Source organism: Cibotium barometz, chromosome 37, assembly GCF_041138505.1.
Source record: "Cibotium barometz isolate CiBa-2024 chromosome 37, ASM4113850v1, whole genome shotgun sequence".
Taxonomy (NCBI): domain Eukaryota; kingdom Viridiplantae; phylum Streptophyta; class Polypodiopsida; order Cyatheales; family Cibotiaceae; genus Cibotium; species Cibotium barometz.
In genome coordinates this window covers 2,894,620-2,909,705 of record NC_141082.1, presented here as the reverse complement: position 1 = coordinate 2,909,705, position 15,086 = coordinate 2,894,620, and the positions used below count along the sequence as shown (strand labels likewise).

At 44.6% G+C, this 15,086-nt stretch overlaps 1 protein-coding gene across 3 annotated transcripts in view; it reads left to right on the top strand.

Moving 5' to 3' along the window:
• Positions 1-15,086, top strand: part of LOC147616843 (uncharacterized) — a 142,187-nt gene that overhangs the window by 68,611 nt on the left and 58,490 nt on the right. For all 3 annotated transcript variants that reach the window (XM_086776480.1, XM_086776481.1, XM_086776482.1), the window contains 2 exons: positions 11,902-11,981; positions 12,171-12,411. In XM_086776480.1, the coding sequence (XP_086632606.1) occupies positions 11,902-11,981; positions 12,171-12,411 (321 nt within the window). The remainder of the gene's footprint in view (positions 1-11,901; positions 11,982-12,170; positions 12,412-15,086) is intronic.

Sequence of the window (15,086 nt, the reverse complement as noted above, 5' to 3'; positions counted from 1 at the left end):
CCGCGCATAAAGGCAGCCTGAGACCCACAACACGAGGGGCAGCTTGAAGAAACCTGCTCATAGCCTCACCTACAATGAGGTATAGTAAAGGGGCGAGGGGACAACCCTGCCTCACTGAACGGGAAATCTGAAAACGCTCACCGCGCCCCCCACAAGCTAAAACAGTGCTATGAGCCTCCCTGTATAGGCAGGAAACCCCTCTGATCCAGTTTTGGGAAAACCCCATGTGTGCTATAGTGCCTTCAAAAAATCCCAATCCAGTCTGTCATAAGCTTTTTCAAAATCAAGCAAAAGAATGGCAAGAGGCTCCCACTCGACAGCTTTACAGAAAGAAAAGATGTTATCAAATAAACTCCTTCCTTAGAGGAACCCATTTTATATGCAGATCCAAGGAGGGTGATGGGCCTCCATTGCTTGACGTCAGTCTTGTCCCCACCCTTGGGGATAAGGTGAATCAGCCCCTCCGTGAGGTATGCAGGCATCATACCCGACAACCACATTTCCTGAAGGGCAACAATGATAGCGTCTCCAATATGATCCCAAAAAAGAATAAAAAAGGCGGGAGAAAGACCATCATCCCTTGGGCATGAACCACTGGAAAGAGCATGCAATGCGTGAAGGAATTCATCCTCTGAGAAAGGGGCATCCAGGGAAGAACACATAGCATCTGTAATGAGCCTGGGCATGCACTCCCAAACTTTCTGCCGTGCCACATCTCTCTGAGGAGAGGGCACCTCTACAGTCAACAAAGACCGATAAAAATCTGAAGCAATATCCCTCACCTTATCAGGCTGAATCTGAACTTCACCTTGTGGATCCTGCAAGTACCTCACAGAATCCCTGCTATGGGAAGGCCTATGTGCTGAAAAAAACTCTTTGTTGCATCTGCCACCCATCTGAGTCGAAAAAGCCTCGTTCGCATGAAAGGCGAACTCAGCCCTCCTGTCCATGGCCAACTGCAGCTCTGCACTAACTGTGGTCAAGAGGTCTGTAATCCAAGACGCATGTGGATGCTTTTCATGTTCCCTCTGAAGAGAAGCAATCCTATGCCTAATAGCTCTCTCCTTGTCCAGAGCCTCCTTCTTCTTAGACAAGGCAGTGCTATGATAATGATGGCTGGTCCTCTCAAGAGTTAGCGCAATATTATGACAAGGATCAAGACCGTCACAAGATCTCCATATCTCTCTGATCTCAAGGGAGATGTCAGAATCTAGATAAAGAGAGTCAGGGATACAGACACGGGGAGAGGCCGAGCGAGCCCCAAGCTCCCTGAGACATAAAACGACGGGGCAATGATCGGATTTGGTGGTGCCAGGCATAATAGCAATGGTGCCTCCTTTGTCCAAGGACCAATCATCCACATAAAACCTTTCAAGACGTGCAAAGATGCTCTCATGCCCGCTCCTGCGTTTATGCTAAGAGAAAGATAAGGAATTTGGCCTTCTCTGGAAGTCATCCTCAGTCTAGCAATCCTTGCCAAAAAAGGAAAGCGTGAACCTCTCCCATGAGGTTCGCTCCAAAGGGTGTAAACCCCCTTCGCGTCCACCCTTCTTGTCAGAAGGTTGCTCAACCATATTAAAATCTCCTCCCACTATCCAATGATCAACCTGGGGAATGACATTTGTAATGGTGTCCCAAAAGGCCACCCTTTCACCTCTCACGTTAGGTGCATAGATATTCAAGATTCCCAATTTCTGACCCTCATGGCTCACATATGCTTATGTTCCTTTCGGGTAGCATTGGAAGAGTTTTGTTTGGCAATAGGGGCACTCGTTAATTGGCACAAATCTGTTGGTTTTTGAATTAGTGACTCACCGAGAGTTGCTTGAGGTGCAAAGCTTGGTTTTACTTCGATCAGTAGAGGATGCACTACTAGATATTTGGGATGCCAGGTTGGGGTTGATATTTGTCCTACACAGCTATTTGCTCCGATACTCATGAGCATCTGGAAGAAGCTTCTCCAAGAGATTAGATTTAGCCTCTAGAGCTTTGGTGGCTAATCGGGTATTGGTTGCCTCGGTTTGGTTTATTGCCTCTTGTTGGTGCTTCTCTCGTACATGCATTTTTCAATTGCAGAGATTGATCTACAATTTTCTTTTGTCGGGTTTGGATGGCACCACAGACACTCGTGCCAGGGTAGCTTGGCTCATTGTTATTCAGCCCAGGCGAGAGGGGAGATTGAATACTAATGATCCGAATGTTCAGTGCAGGGCGTTGCTCTGCAAACTTGTGGTCAGAGGTTTCCTACCAGGCATTGAGCCTTGGAAGGATTTTTTGTCGTCTCAGATTTCCGGATGTACACCCCGTGTTGGGAGAGACTGGCTGCCCAACACACGGTTTTTGTTCACGGAGGCTCATATTAGGGCACCATCTTCCTCTCTTATTGCAGCCATTGTCAGAGCATGGAGAAGCATGAGACTAGTTTTGCGACAAAGGCTTCCTAGGTCTTTGGATGAGGGTGACCAACAACCTATTATGTAGAACGTGTTCATCAAGGATGAGGTCGGTCAGCCACTTGGTGCATCTCATTACATGCAGTGGTCAGAATGGGAGAGATGTGCATGTTGGAAATAAGTGCACACTAGGGGTACTCTTTTCCTAGTCTAGTATAAACTTTTGTCTTGAGTCTTGTGTGTCTGCCATGTGGCATCTTATTCGTCCCACATATCAGCGTGGCTACTATCTCTTGTACTACACACCTATATATTGTGGGTGTCACATCATAAGAAGTATCAATCTTGTGTCTTGTCTACACTCATCTCAAGGTATCTCTATGCTTTGTGTCTCCTTCTAGTCTTGCTCTCATTTCAGTTTCAGTTTCAGCTTTGTCTCTCCCTCATTTCTCGTACATGGTATCAGAGCAGGTTTATCCTGGCTCCCCTCATCCTTGCCTCAAGCTTCAGTTCACTTCAACCCGCTTCAACTCGCCTCAGCTCTCTGCTTCTAATTCAGCTCTCTTCACCTCATCCTCAACGTTTCTTAGCTCGTGGTTACTCTACTTCACCCCGACAACTATCTTCAGTTCATGGCAGCTCATATTCAGCTTCAAAGTGTGGCGCAATTCCTCATGACAGCTCATCTTTAGCTTGTGGCTTTCAAGCTTCAGCTCCGCGTCATTCTACATCAGCTTGCCGTCAGTTTTGGGCCTCATCTCATGGCATCCTCAGGGCGATTTCAGTCAGCCTGTCATCGCCTTCATTTGCTGCTCCCTTTCTTCATGAAGCAGCCCGCATACATTCAGATTTTTGTTGCCTCAATTCCAGCAACTTGTCCACTCACTTCATGGCTGCACAACACCATGGATATACCTCACCTATGGTCAGAATCAGCTCGACACTTTGCTACGTTTCTGAATCCTCATTGGATCATGTTATGCTGTTGTTTTCTCACATGGGACAGCCCCTTCATCTTTAGTTTATCAGGCTGCTCCTGGTTCTGCAAATTTCGAGGTATGGATCCTCTTCGTTTAACAATCCTCAGCCGGGCCCTAATGCCCACTTACTTTCACGACTAGCAAGTTCTTCATGCTTCATGATTACTTTCAGCATTCATGGTTTACACCTCTGGATAGATTGTCAAAGATATGGTTTTGAAAGAGGGAAGACCTGCTCAAGCTGGAGTAATCAAATCCGGATATCTAGATGTAATTTTCAGTCTTCTACTTTCGAAAAAAACTCAAAATATAAAAATTTAATTTTCAGTTTTCATGGGATTAGACACTGCCCTTGCATTTCAGCAAGTGGTAAGACCTTCCCTTCATCTATCTGTCTCTCATGTATGGGATTAGACACTGCCAAATATGGTAAGACCTTCCCATCTCTCTCATATTTGTCTATGCTTTCATGCTATCTACCACCATTGATCACCAATGATGTAGATCATGGGGTAATGTCATGTCTATTTGTCTACATGGACTTATCTTTGTCCCTATCCAAGAGGCATCCCTTCATTACTCACTCTAGCAGGAGGATTGCCCTTGACGAGGGATTATCTATCAAGGTCCATCTCTCTGTCTATCTACAATCAGTCAGTCTCTCTGTCTATGTGTCTATCTTGTGTGATCTTACAGTCACATGTCTCTGACACTCTGTCTATCAGTCTATATGCCTCTCTTTTGCGGATTAGCTACCCACATTCTCTTGGCATTTTCTGTCTATGTCCCCATTTATCTTCTATCTGTCAGACTCTCTCATGTCTATCTGACAGTCTCTCTCTCTGTGGGACCACTCTACTGGATTGCCTCTCTCTCTCTCTGTCTATGATCCACTCTTGTCCCTACCCTTGTGGACCCATATGAGGATATCACTTGAGGAGGGGTGTCTCAGGATCTTTTCTATCTTGTCTTCTATCTTGTCTTTCAATCTTGGTCTTGTCTTGTGTGTCTTTCAGTCTTGTCTTTTGTCTTTCTCCTAGTGTCCACTTAAGGAGGGTGTTGGAAATAAGTGCACACTAGGGGTACTCTTTTCCTAGTCTAGTATAAACTTTTGTCTTGAGTCTTGTGTGTCTGCCATGTGGCATCTTATTCGTCCCACATATCAGCGTGGCTACCATCTCTTGTACTACACACCTATATATTGTGGGTGTCACATCATAAGAAGTATCAATCTTGTGTCTTGTCTACACTCATCTCAAGGTATCTCTATGCTTTGTGTCTCCTTCTAGTCTTGCTCTCATTTCAGTTTCAGTTTCAGCTTTGTCTCTCCCTCATTTCTCGTACAGTGCATACACAGTTGTTGCTTGGATGACCTTTAAGAGTCTTTTGGAGGATCGAGAGCTGCATCCATTCAGCATCTTAGGGGCTCTGGCATATGTATTAATCAAATTGATGCAGCTATTCTGCATGAGTGGCTCTCTGGGACCTTTCATGGAGACTATCATCTGAGTTGGCTGGGAGTCTTTTGGAGGATAGGCATACCTTTGCAGGTGATTGCTCTCCCGGGCCAGGAGGCTACAGATTACATCATCTACTCTATCATGCTTTGAGGGAGATTGAGGAGATGTAGCATGGAGGAGATCATCCGAGATACTAGGCTTAGTCTAGCGAGGATTATTGGTTGTTCGGGGAAGCATTGGTTCATTGTTCCTTCTCCTCAGATAGTGTCTCATGGCTGTTGGTGTTTGTGGCTATATGGTGGTAGTCCTATCAGATATCTTCAGTGGGATCTATGAGAGTGGGAGTGGATTGATGCTTTCGATTCATTGAAAAGCCTTCCCTTTTTCAGTTTCATGGTCCGGAATGCCAGGCTTCTCTTGACTTAATAGATGCATAGGATCCCTACTCTCAGGCCTCATTGGGAGAGTTATGATATCTCTCGAGTGATACAGCGTAGATATTGGCATAGGCTTTGACATTCGGACATTAGGAGCAAGATCTCTCATTTCTTTTGGTGATTTTTACATGGTGGTCTCCCCACCAACTAGTGGAGATTGGTTTTTGGTGTAGCACATACCTACCCTAGATGTGATTCTGAGACTATACAGCATAGTTTATGGCGATGCAAGCATTGCACATCAGATTTGGGTTTCTATAGCCCAACTTATGTGCAAATTGAGTGGTTGCGCCAAGTTGCTTGGCTCTCCCAGTCCGCCGGTCCACAGCTTTTTTACGAGGACAGTGGTACAGACTTTGCTATTTTCATTTGTAGAGGTATTGCCCAGCATGGTTTATTGTAGGATGTCCCTCTCTCTGATTATACACCCCCCAGACAGAGGATTGACACTAGTTGGGAGATTGTTGCCATTATTACAGCATGGCAGATCTAGAGAGCTAGATGCATAGAGGCTATTGAGAGTGTTCAGATTTTTGGGTCTCAGTGCATTAGTACCATATGGGGTGATATCATCCATGCTCTCATGGCTACTTGGGTTCGTATTCAGGGGTCCTCTCATTTTGCGTAAGCAAAGCGTGTTATATTTATGGGGGTGTGGGACCATGGAATTTTCTATTCCTCTAGTCCCACAGGTCTCTCATGGCATCATGATGTTCCTCAGTGGTTGAAATCACCTTACATATTGGGGTGATTCTATTCTTTTCCAGCTTACATCCGTGATTGTTGTATGCCTTTTTCATACTTAGTAGAAGTCTCTTTCTTGAAAAAAAAGAAGGTGTGCGAGACTGAGTCAACCATGCAATAGCACCCCAAGTAATATAGATAGAATCACTTTTCAATCTGCCCAAGAGCTGGGCTATAATAACTAGATTCTTTGTGCTCCTTTGCACTCCCATAAGAGATGATACATTGTCTCAGATGGCGAGGTCCAAAAGCAGAATGAGTAAGACACTAGAACCCCTTGACCTACATCATCGGTGGTCAAAGTGGTAGACAAGAAAGATGAAGTAATCAGAAAGCCCACGTTTCATCATATGAGGAATGAACAGCAAGATCTGCTGATGGAGATGCTGCAGCAACATGGGCTGAGGTAGATGTAGGGACTGATGTAGAGGGTTTAGAGTAGCAGTCCTTCTCCCGGTGATTATCACGGCCACAAATGGTGCATGGATGAGCCTTGAAGTAGTCCTTCTCCATATGATTAGTTTCGCGACAATGGGTGCAAGGCTTTCTTACCTTAGAACTTCCTTTCTTTGCTAAAAATGCAGTGTCAGTTACCTTTTGTTGTTGAGTTCTTTCCTCTTCTTGGAGAGCATTGATGATACCTTCAAGAGTAGGATTATTGTGATACTTGAAGGTAGTGACAAGAGTAGCATAGGTGTCAGGTAAGCTTTTGAGAAGCACAGCAATAGCAATATCTTCGGAGATGGGGGACTTTACTGATGCAAGCTGAACCATAAGACTGCGAAGATAATTGACATGAGAGGCTATAGTAGCTCCCTCTTGCATATATAGATCAAAGAATGAGATCATAAGTGCAATCTTAGAGTTTTTAGAGTGGGGTCCAAAAAGGGTATCCAAAGTGATCCATGCTCGAGAAGCAGACTGTATGTCGGAGATGTGATGAATGTAATCATCTCCAAGACCGAGCAAGATGATAGCATAGGCTTTGTCATTCTTGGCAGTGGGAACATAAGTGACAACTTGCTCAATGTCAGAATCTTCGGGAGCAGCATGGTGAACAACGTCCCAAAGACTTTCTTTCATAAGATGGCACTTGATTTTGATTTGCCAAGTATGAAAGTTGGACCCATTGAATTTGTCGATAGACATGAGAGAATGAGTAGAAGAGGCCATGTGGGAAGGTCTTACCTCTTGCTAAAATGCAAGGGCAGTGTCTATTCCCTTACAAGATTGCAGAAATGAATGAAAGAAGAGATCCAAATTGTTTTTAGAAGCCGGCTCTCTCACCACTTGTCAAGGCCATAGCATGTGACAGCCCATCGAAGCATGAGGAACCAGCAGTTTGCAGATATGAGGATAACAAAAGGACTGACCAGCAAACTGAAGGAGAATGCACAGTACCTTGTAGACTCTTCAAGAGGAAGCGATGGCAGAACTGAATGCAGCAAATAGCTCGTCAACAGGAGGAAAGTCGATCTGCAACTGCCTCTAGATGATGTGCAATAAATCCCAGGCAGGGACAGTCCCTTGAGTCGATGAAGAAGGCAGCCAAAGGAGAGCAGCAACAGTACAGCGGGCTGTAGCAGTTCCAATATGACGGGCAGCAGCAGCTCCAAGAGAGATAACAGTAGCAGCTCCACGAAAACTTTGAATAAGGACAGCCCGATGGCTGAGATGAAGGCAATGGGCTGAAGAGGCTAGGAGGAACCTGGCTCTGATACCATGTAAAAATATGGAAACAAGAGCTAGAAACTAGAAGACTAGAAGTGAAATAAGAAGAAGATTGAAGGACAAAGAGTTACCTTGAGATGAGTGTAGACAAGACACAAGCTTGATACTTCTTATGATGTGACACCCACAATAGAGATAGTAGCCACGTTGATATGTGGGACAAATAAGATGCCACATGGCAGACACACAAGACTCAAGACAAAAGTTTATACTAGACTAGGAAAAGAGTACACCTAGTGTGCACTTATTTCCAACACCCTCTGACCAGAAACATCATCTATCTGTACATGATCCGAGGAGGCCTTCCCATCAATCGCACCAGGGGAGCGGGCGTGAGAGACAGCTCGCCACACCTGGGGGACTGAAGGACAGGAAGGAACCAAGGGAGGTGGCGCCTGAGAGGCACGCTTACAAGGCCTCCTGCAACCTCGAGCCAGAGGACAATCTCGAGCAAAGTGACCCTGTTGGTGACAAACCCGGCACTGATCGGGTTTACCTGCAATCTCCATACGTTGCTTCAAAGGGCCACAAGGGCCCGGAAGCAAAACATAGTCCTCAAAAAGCTCAATGTCACGGGCAAGAACCATGAGCCTGGGGACAGCATCTGTCGAGGCAGTGACCACCTGGGCAGAAGATGTCGGCAAGGCGTGAAGGGGGGGCACTTAAAGAACCAGCCCAAAGGCAGACCCGATGGCCTCTAACATAGGCCAATATGCGCGAGTGGGAGGCGAAGCAGGAAGAGAGGCGGAGGGGCGCAGCGATGGAGGAAGGAAACGATGGAGGAAGGAGGTGCGCAGCGATGGAGGAAGGAAGCGATGGCAGAGGAACATAGGCGAAGATAATCAGAGGCGAAGGGGTGCGTTTCAGGGTTCGGGGAGCTAGGCGGTCCTCGTTGCACGCTGTCCCTGCATGCCAGTTTTCCAGACGAGCAGGAAAGAATCTTTTTCACCTTTCTACAGTTTTTCAAGCTTTAAGGGAAAACTCTTTGTATGCTTATGTGAATAAAACAATGTTATGTTTGGTTCAAATAGAATATTTGGGTCGTATTGTTTCACCTGGAGTGACTATGGATCCCAAGAAAGTCGTTTTAATTTTAACATGCTTGTGCTCCTTTTTTGCTACACCCGTGACCAATTTGTTGCAATTACAAGTGGACTGCTGTGCAACAAAATAGCTTTGAAGAGTTGAAGCAAGCTGTTTTATCGGCTCCAATTCTCAAGATAGTTGATCCTGAGAAACCTTTTGACTCAGAGACTAATGCTAGTAGCATCGTGATAGGGGTTGTGCTTAACCAAGAAGGTAGACCTATAGGTTTTGAGAGTAAGAATCTTTCCCCAGCCCAACAGAAATGACCAGTACATGAGCAAGAGCTCTATGCCATTATTCATGCCCTCAAAGTTTCGAGGCATTATTTTTATGGTGCTCAGTTTACGGTGTATACTGATCATCATACACTTAAGTATTTTGCACTCAACTTGACTTGAGAGGTCATCAAGCCAGGTGGGCTGAGCTTATGCACGAATTTCATATGGAAATACAAAAAAGGGCACGACAATGTGGTCGCAAATGCTCTTTCAAGAATCATGTACAACATGAGTTTCTCGATTTTGGATAGTGCATTGCTTCAAGAAATAAAGGAAGCATAGGCACAAGATCCATTTATTCAAACAATGTGGTCAAAGACTGGTCTAGGCAATTTTGTTACTGTTGGTGAGTTGGTCCTGTCTGACTCCTCAACACGACCACAACCCTTTTCAAACTTTTCAGTTGAGAATGGATTTCTCAAACAAAAAGGGAAAGTCTATGTCCCTAGTGTAAATGAATTCAGGGACAGGGTTCTAAAAGAGAACCATGAAAGTCCTTCAGCAGGACATCTTGGGATAGATTAGGCTGTATAGTTAATTAAGAGAACATTTTAATGGGGCCGAATCTCCGAAGAGACGTCCACAAATACGTTACTCATTGTTTTAAGTGTTAGGTAAATAAACGTGAAAGAGTTCGACCACCTAGATTACTTCGTCCCTTGCAAGGTCCGGAAAGGCAATGGCAAAGTATATCCATGGATTTTATAGTTGGTCTTCCTAGGACCCAATCAAGGAAGGATGCCATATGAGTCGTAGTTGATCGCTTGTCTAAAATGGCACACTTTATTTTCACAGCCGAGATTGTGCATAGGTGGTTGAGTTATTTTTGCAGCATATTTTTAGGCTGCATGGACTTACCAGAGTCCATTATGTCTTATAGGTATTCAAAGTTTACGGAGCCATTTTGGCAGTATGTCTTTAACAAGCTCGGAGTTACTCTTTGTATGAGTAGTAGGGATCATCCAGAGACCGATGGGTCAAACCGAGAGGGTTAATCGGATATTGGAAGATATGCATAGGGCCTATGTTTTAGAGAGGCAAACGGATTGGAGAAGTTCTTGCCACTCCTTGAATTTGCCTATAACAATTGACCTCACAAGGTCACAGATTTCTCTCCTTTTGAGATGAATTATGGGTTTACACCAATTAGTCCAGGCACGATTGGTCTTCCCATAAGTGCAGTTGAATTCTTAGAGAGAATACAACACATGCTGCAAGTGGCCCAAGGAAAAATCTAGAGAGCAGCAGGGATAGAGCCAAACATTATGTAGATAAGAAGAGATCTTTTAAGGAGGGAGATGAGGTATTTTTACTCGTCCCACCTAAATCTACTTTCTTGAGAACAGGAAAGTGTCCAAAGCTCTCACCGGGACCATGGAAAATTTTAAAAAAGATTGGTGATGTAGCTTACAGATTGGACTTACCTAGTGTCTATCGTGTCCACCCAGTTTTTCATGTTAGTAAGCTAAAGTAATATTTACACGAAACCGACAATTTAATTGATGGTATTGTTTCTTTGTAGGAGCTGGAGACTACAAACCATGCCCAGATCGTATACTAGATTGTAGGGAGAAAAGGCTTAGAAATCGCATTCTCCAAGAGTATCTAGTTGCATGGAAGGGCCTCCCATTGACACACGCTATGTGGGAGCTAGCTAGTTCCTTACGTCAGCACTTTCCTACCTTTATCATGGAGGACGATGATTTCTAGAAAGGGGGAGAGAATGTGATACTCGCAGTAAAACTTCACGCAATCACAAGGGTAATTGTACCAAGGTGAAAGGCGATAAACTAGATACGGCAAGTTAGTGAACTTTGCATCCGAGGCGATAGAGCGTGACTGGCCAACACGCAAGGTCAGAAGCTAGAGGAGTATGTGGGGTCACGCAAGTCACTAGGAACCCGTGTTTGTGCTCGGGGGATTCCATGGAGCGAGTCTGAGGGGTTTGACGCATGCGCAAGGGCTAGATTGCTTATCCGGGTTAAGAGGGGAGCCATGTGTGAAAAGGGGCTAAAGCCCAGTCCCTAATAAGAAACTCTCAAGGGGATAAAGGAGGGGACGAACATAGTAAACTTGCGAAGGAATTCTCTCTTTTTTTTGGTCTTCATCTCGCTGGATTGGGATGGTCACACTGCCTTCAAAAAAGGGGTGTTACAATTTCCCTCCAAATGTGTGAATGGCACATGGAGATGCCATTTTCCTTCTGAAATCCATACAACTGATGAGATATATATGGTGCTCTTATGATGTGAATTTGATAACTGCTATCCTCTGGCAAACCCTCTGAGCCTTTATGCATCTCCATCTGCGACGCCAAATGGACTCTGTAGGTATGGTGCACCTGCAGCACCTGGGGTGCAATTTCAAGTGCTTGTCAATGATTGACTGATAGCCCACTGTCTGGAAGAAAATAGAGACCAGCAGGCTTCTGCCAGAACTTCACTATCTCTTCCAAAATAAGTGTAAATAGCTATATGACATAGTGGTGCTTCCAATCGGGATATTGAGAAGGAACCCAATCAGAGGAAAAATCAATACTTCACGTGGTACTTCATCTACGTAGTTGAGGAAATCAGTCTGTATCTTTTACTTTCCTTTAGTAAGTTTTTGCAGGTTGAGTTTAATAAACTTTATAAACTCCTACATTTGAGTCTCTGATGGAGACAATCTGGTTTTGATAGAACTTTACCAGTTCAATCTGCATCTTTTCCATCTAATTTTTGTAGGTAGAGTTTTATATTTAACAAACTCTTACATTTGAGTCTCTGATGGAGACAATCTGGTTTTCACAGGTTCAATCAAATTTTCTTGGCACTAAATTCTGGTTTTATGACAAGGGAGATCCCCCCACAATTAGTAGAGATAAGTTCCAGTAAGTAAAAACTATTTACAATTTTGAGCATTTTCATGTATGAAGTAATTTGGTTTTGCATTTGCTTCAATACATTTTCTCGCTAGTGAGTTCAAGAAGTGTTATTAAACTAATAAACGGAATATCTATATTAATGCTACACAATCAATGTCTAAGACTTACATGTGGACAAACACTTGCATAAAGCAGCTACAACAGACCCACAGATAGGGTGGAGCTTGGTGCTGTTTTGTATGAGGCAAATGTGTTTGGGATTAAAGGTCCCCGTAAAATCACAGCAGTGATACCGGCAATCGATTATGACGACAAGCCTTTCATGTTTGATCCACAACTCAGGAGTTTACCCAGTATTCTTCACAGATACAGAAATGGTTTTGATCATGACAAAATGGTTATCATGAAAACCAAACTACCCCAATGGAATCAAGAGGTTGTATATGATAAACTAATGATCACACTTTTTTAGGGTACTGAAATGAAAAACCTTTTTTTATGCTATCAAGCTTTTTAGGGTACTGAAATGAAAAACCTTTTTTTATGCTATCAAGCTTCTTGGTAGGGTTGCATGCATTTTTATTGCTTGAATGCTGAGGAGAAGAGAAGATTCTAGGTACAAACCTCAGTGGGCACTTGATTTCTGACCCAAGCACCAGTTTTTTTTTTTTTCAGAAAGGAGAGTTCTATTAAGTATGAAAAAATTTTACAAAATGGAAATTTCACACCAAGCAAGGTGAAGATCTCAACCAATCAGGAGCCCTGTGCTGCCAAGCACCAAATGGAAATTTCACTAATATCTTCTCTTTTGGGGAGGTGGTTGAATGGGCTAAGATAAGCAACCAGCCCCTAGCCATCTTATTGCTAGAATTTGAGAAGGCATACGATAGAGTTGATTGGGATTTCATTGAAGGGACTCTTAAATGTATGGGATTCTCTCGGAACTGGATCAAAGGTGTGCTTGCATCTGGTGGTAGAGGTGATCGCTTCTAGATTTCTTGTTCTGTCTGACAGGGATGCCCCTTAGCCCCCCTGTTATATCTCATTGTTGCCAAGGCTATGTGTCACCATTTGGTCCCTTCACCAGTCTTGACCTGTGTTTCACACACTGAGCAGAGTCAAGATGTGAACAGGGATTTTTCCACAGAAGAAAGCTGAAGCATGTATCGGCAAAGTTTGGCGTGAAAGATGGCCACACATCATGAGTAGCATGGGATTTTATTCATCAAAGTGACTTATAATGTTTATAAGTTGGTGTGTTCACATATCATTAAAGACGGGCTGAGCATACTATTATTTTGGGCATCTACAAGTGGACAAAAGGAGGCGCCTAGATGAAACTTGGGCATCAAGCCAAGAAAAGCATAAAAGTTGATATTTTTTGGGCTAAAACTTGGAGTACAAGACAAGAAAACCATAAAGTTGATATTTTTGGGCAAAAACTTGGTAACATAGCACGATTGAACATCATTGCTAGAAGCTCTGCCAGCATGTCTCTCGCATGAATAAAGTGCTCAGCAACCAGTCCATCATGATCATATGCTCTCCCCGTCTTCATCCTATCAATGGCCTTCCTTACCATCTCTGCGATAAAGAAAGTACATGTCTGTGGGCATGGTGCTGGCGGGTCAGGAAAAGGTGTCTGTCCAGGAACTGTATATAGAGATGCTGCATAGCTACCCCAGACCTTTGTAGAAGTGATGGCCAAAGCAGGGGAGGACTCATGAAACAAACGCCAAGCCTCCCTCGAATCCTGGCTCAAGAACAGCTGGTATAATTCCTGCTCTAGCTGAGCAAGGACGGCCCACTTCTTCCTTCGCACAAGGCGCCGGAAGGCAATACGTGACTGTCGGTGAGTTGTGACTCCCAAAGCAACCTCCCGCTGCAGTCGGGCTCTTGTCTCTCTGCACGCCTCATCATACCAGCTGTTCTGGGGCATACACCGAGAACGCTGTCTCTGGCCAGACTGAGTATGTGGATATGCCTCTCTCACTGCATCCTGTAAAGTCTGTGTCAGTATATGGGTCAGCTCCTCTAAAGGTCTCCCTGGCTCCTCTGTGTACAGACGTCTATAGATCCCATCTGTGTAGACAGCATCAGTCTCTGAAGTAAAAGTATATCGAGTGTGATCTGCCCCTCGTGTCCTCTGAATTGTGGTAAAGTGAAAAGAGATGGTCAATGTCAACAATGCATGATCCACTACTACCCCAATGGGCCGAGATCCAACTGTGAAGTCCTCAATGCATGAAACAAAGCTCGGCATAGCCATAACATAATCCACTGTGCTAGCACCATGTCTATGTGGAAAGCAAGTAAATCCAGCTGCTGACGGAAACCTCTGCAAGCCATTAAGTATGGCCAACCCATGTGCAGTCCCATATCTACCAAATATCTCCCACACTCTGTGCACTCCACATCCTGTGAGCGTCTGTCTAATCCCATATCCAGAGTGTCTAGCTCTCTGAGCATCTCCTCTGAGGTATCATAAAAGGCTGTTTGGCGGTTGCCCGTCCGGGCATTAAAGTCCCCTAACAGGATGATGTCTCCATCCCTAGAGAACTCCCATATGTCATCATCTAGCACAGAGAAAGGAGACTGCCCTCTAGGTGCTGCATATGTCAATGTACTAGGAGCAAAATAGCATATGGCAATATACAAGAATCTGCCTGTGTCGGCCCTCAGTCTCACCCACATATATCTGGCCTGATCATCTCACCGAACGATGTGTAGAAGGGGTTGCAGCTCCTCCCTGAAAAGAACTACCACCCCCCCTGATCCTCTACTACTGTGTACCGATCTCGTCCCTACTCTGCAAGCTGTGTCCCATCTGTATCCTGTCACCTGTGGCATCATCTGACCAGGGGCCTGGTGAGTCTCCGAGTAGAAGACTATATCTCTATCTCTAAAGCTGTCCTCAAAGGCACCTACATCAAGTCTGAGGGATCCATTGCAGTTCCAGGCTGCCAGCTTTAATTTGGTCCCATAAGTCTCGCACCTTCATGTAGAGCGTCGCTCCACGATGACCACCCTCCCTTCTCTATAAAATGCTATCTTTCCCTTTTCTCTTGCCGCCCTAATCTCTGGCATGACTTCCTTCATATGTGCAAGCTG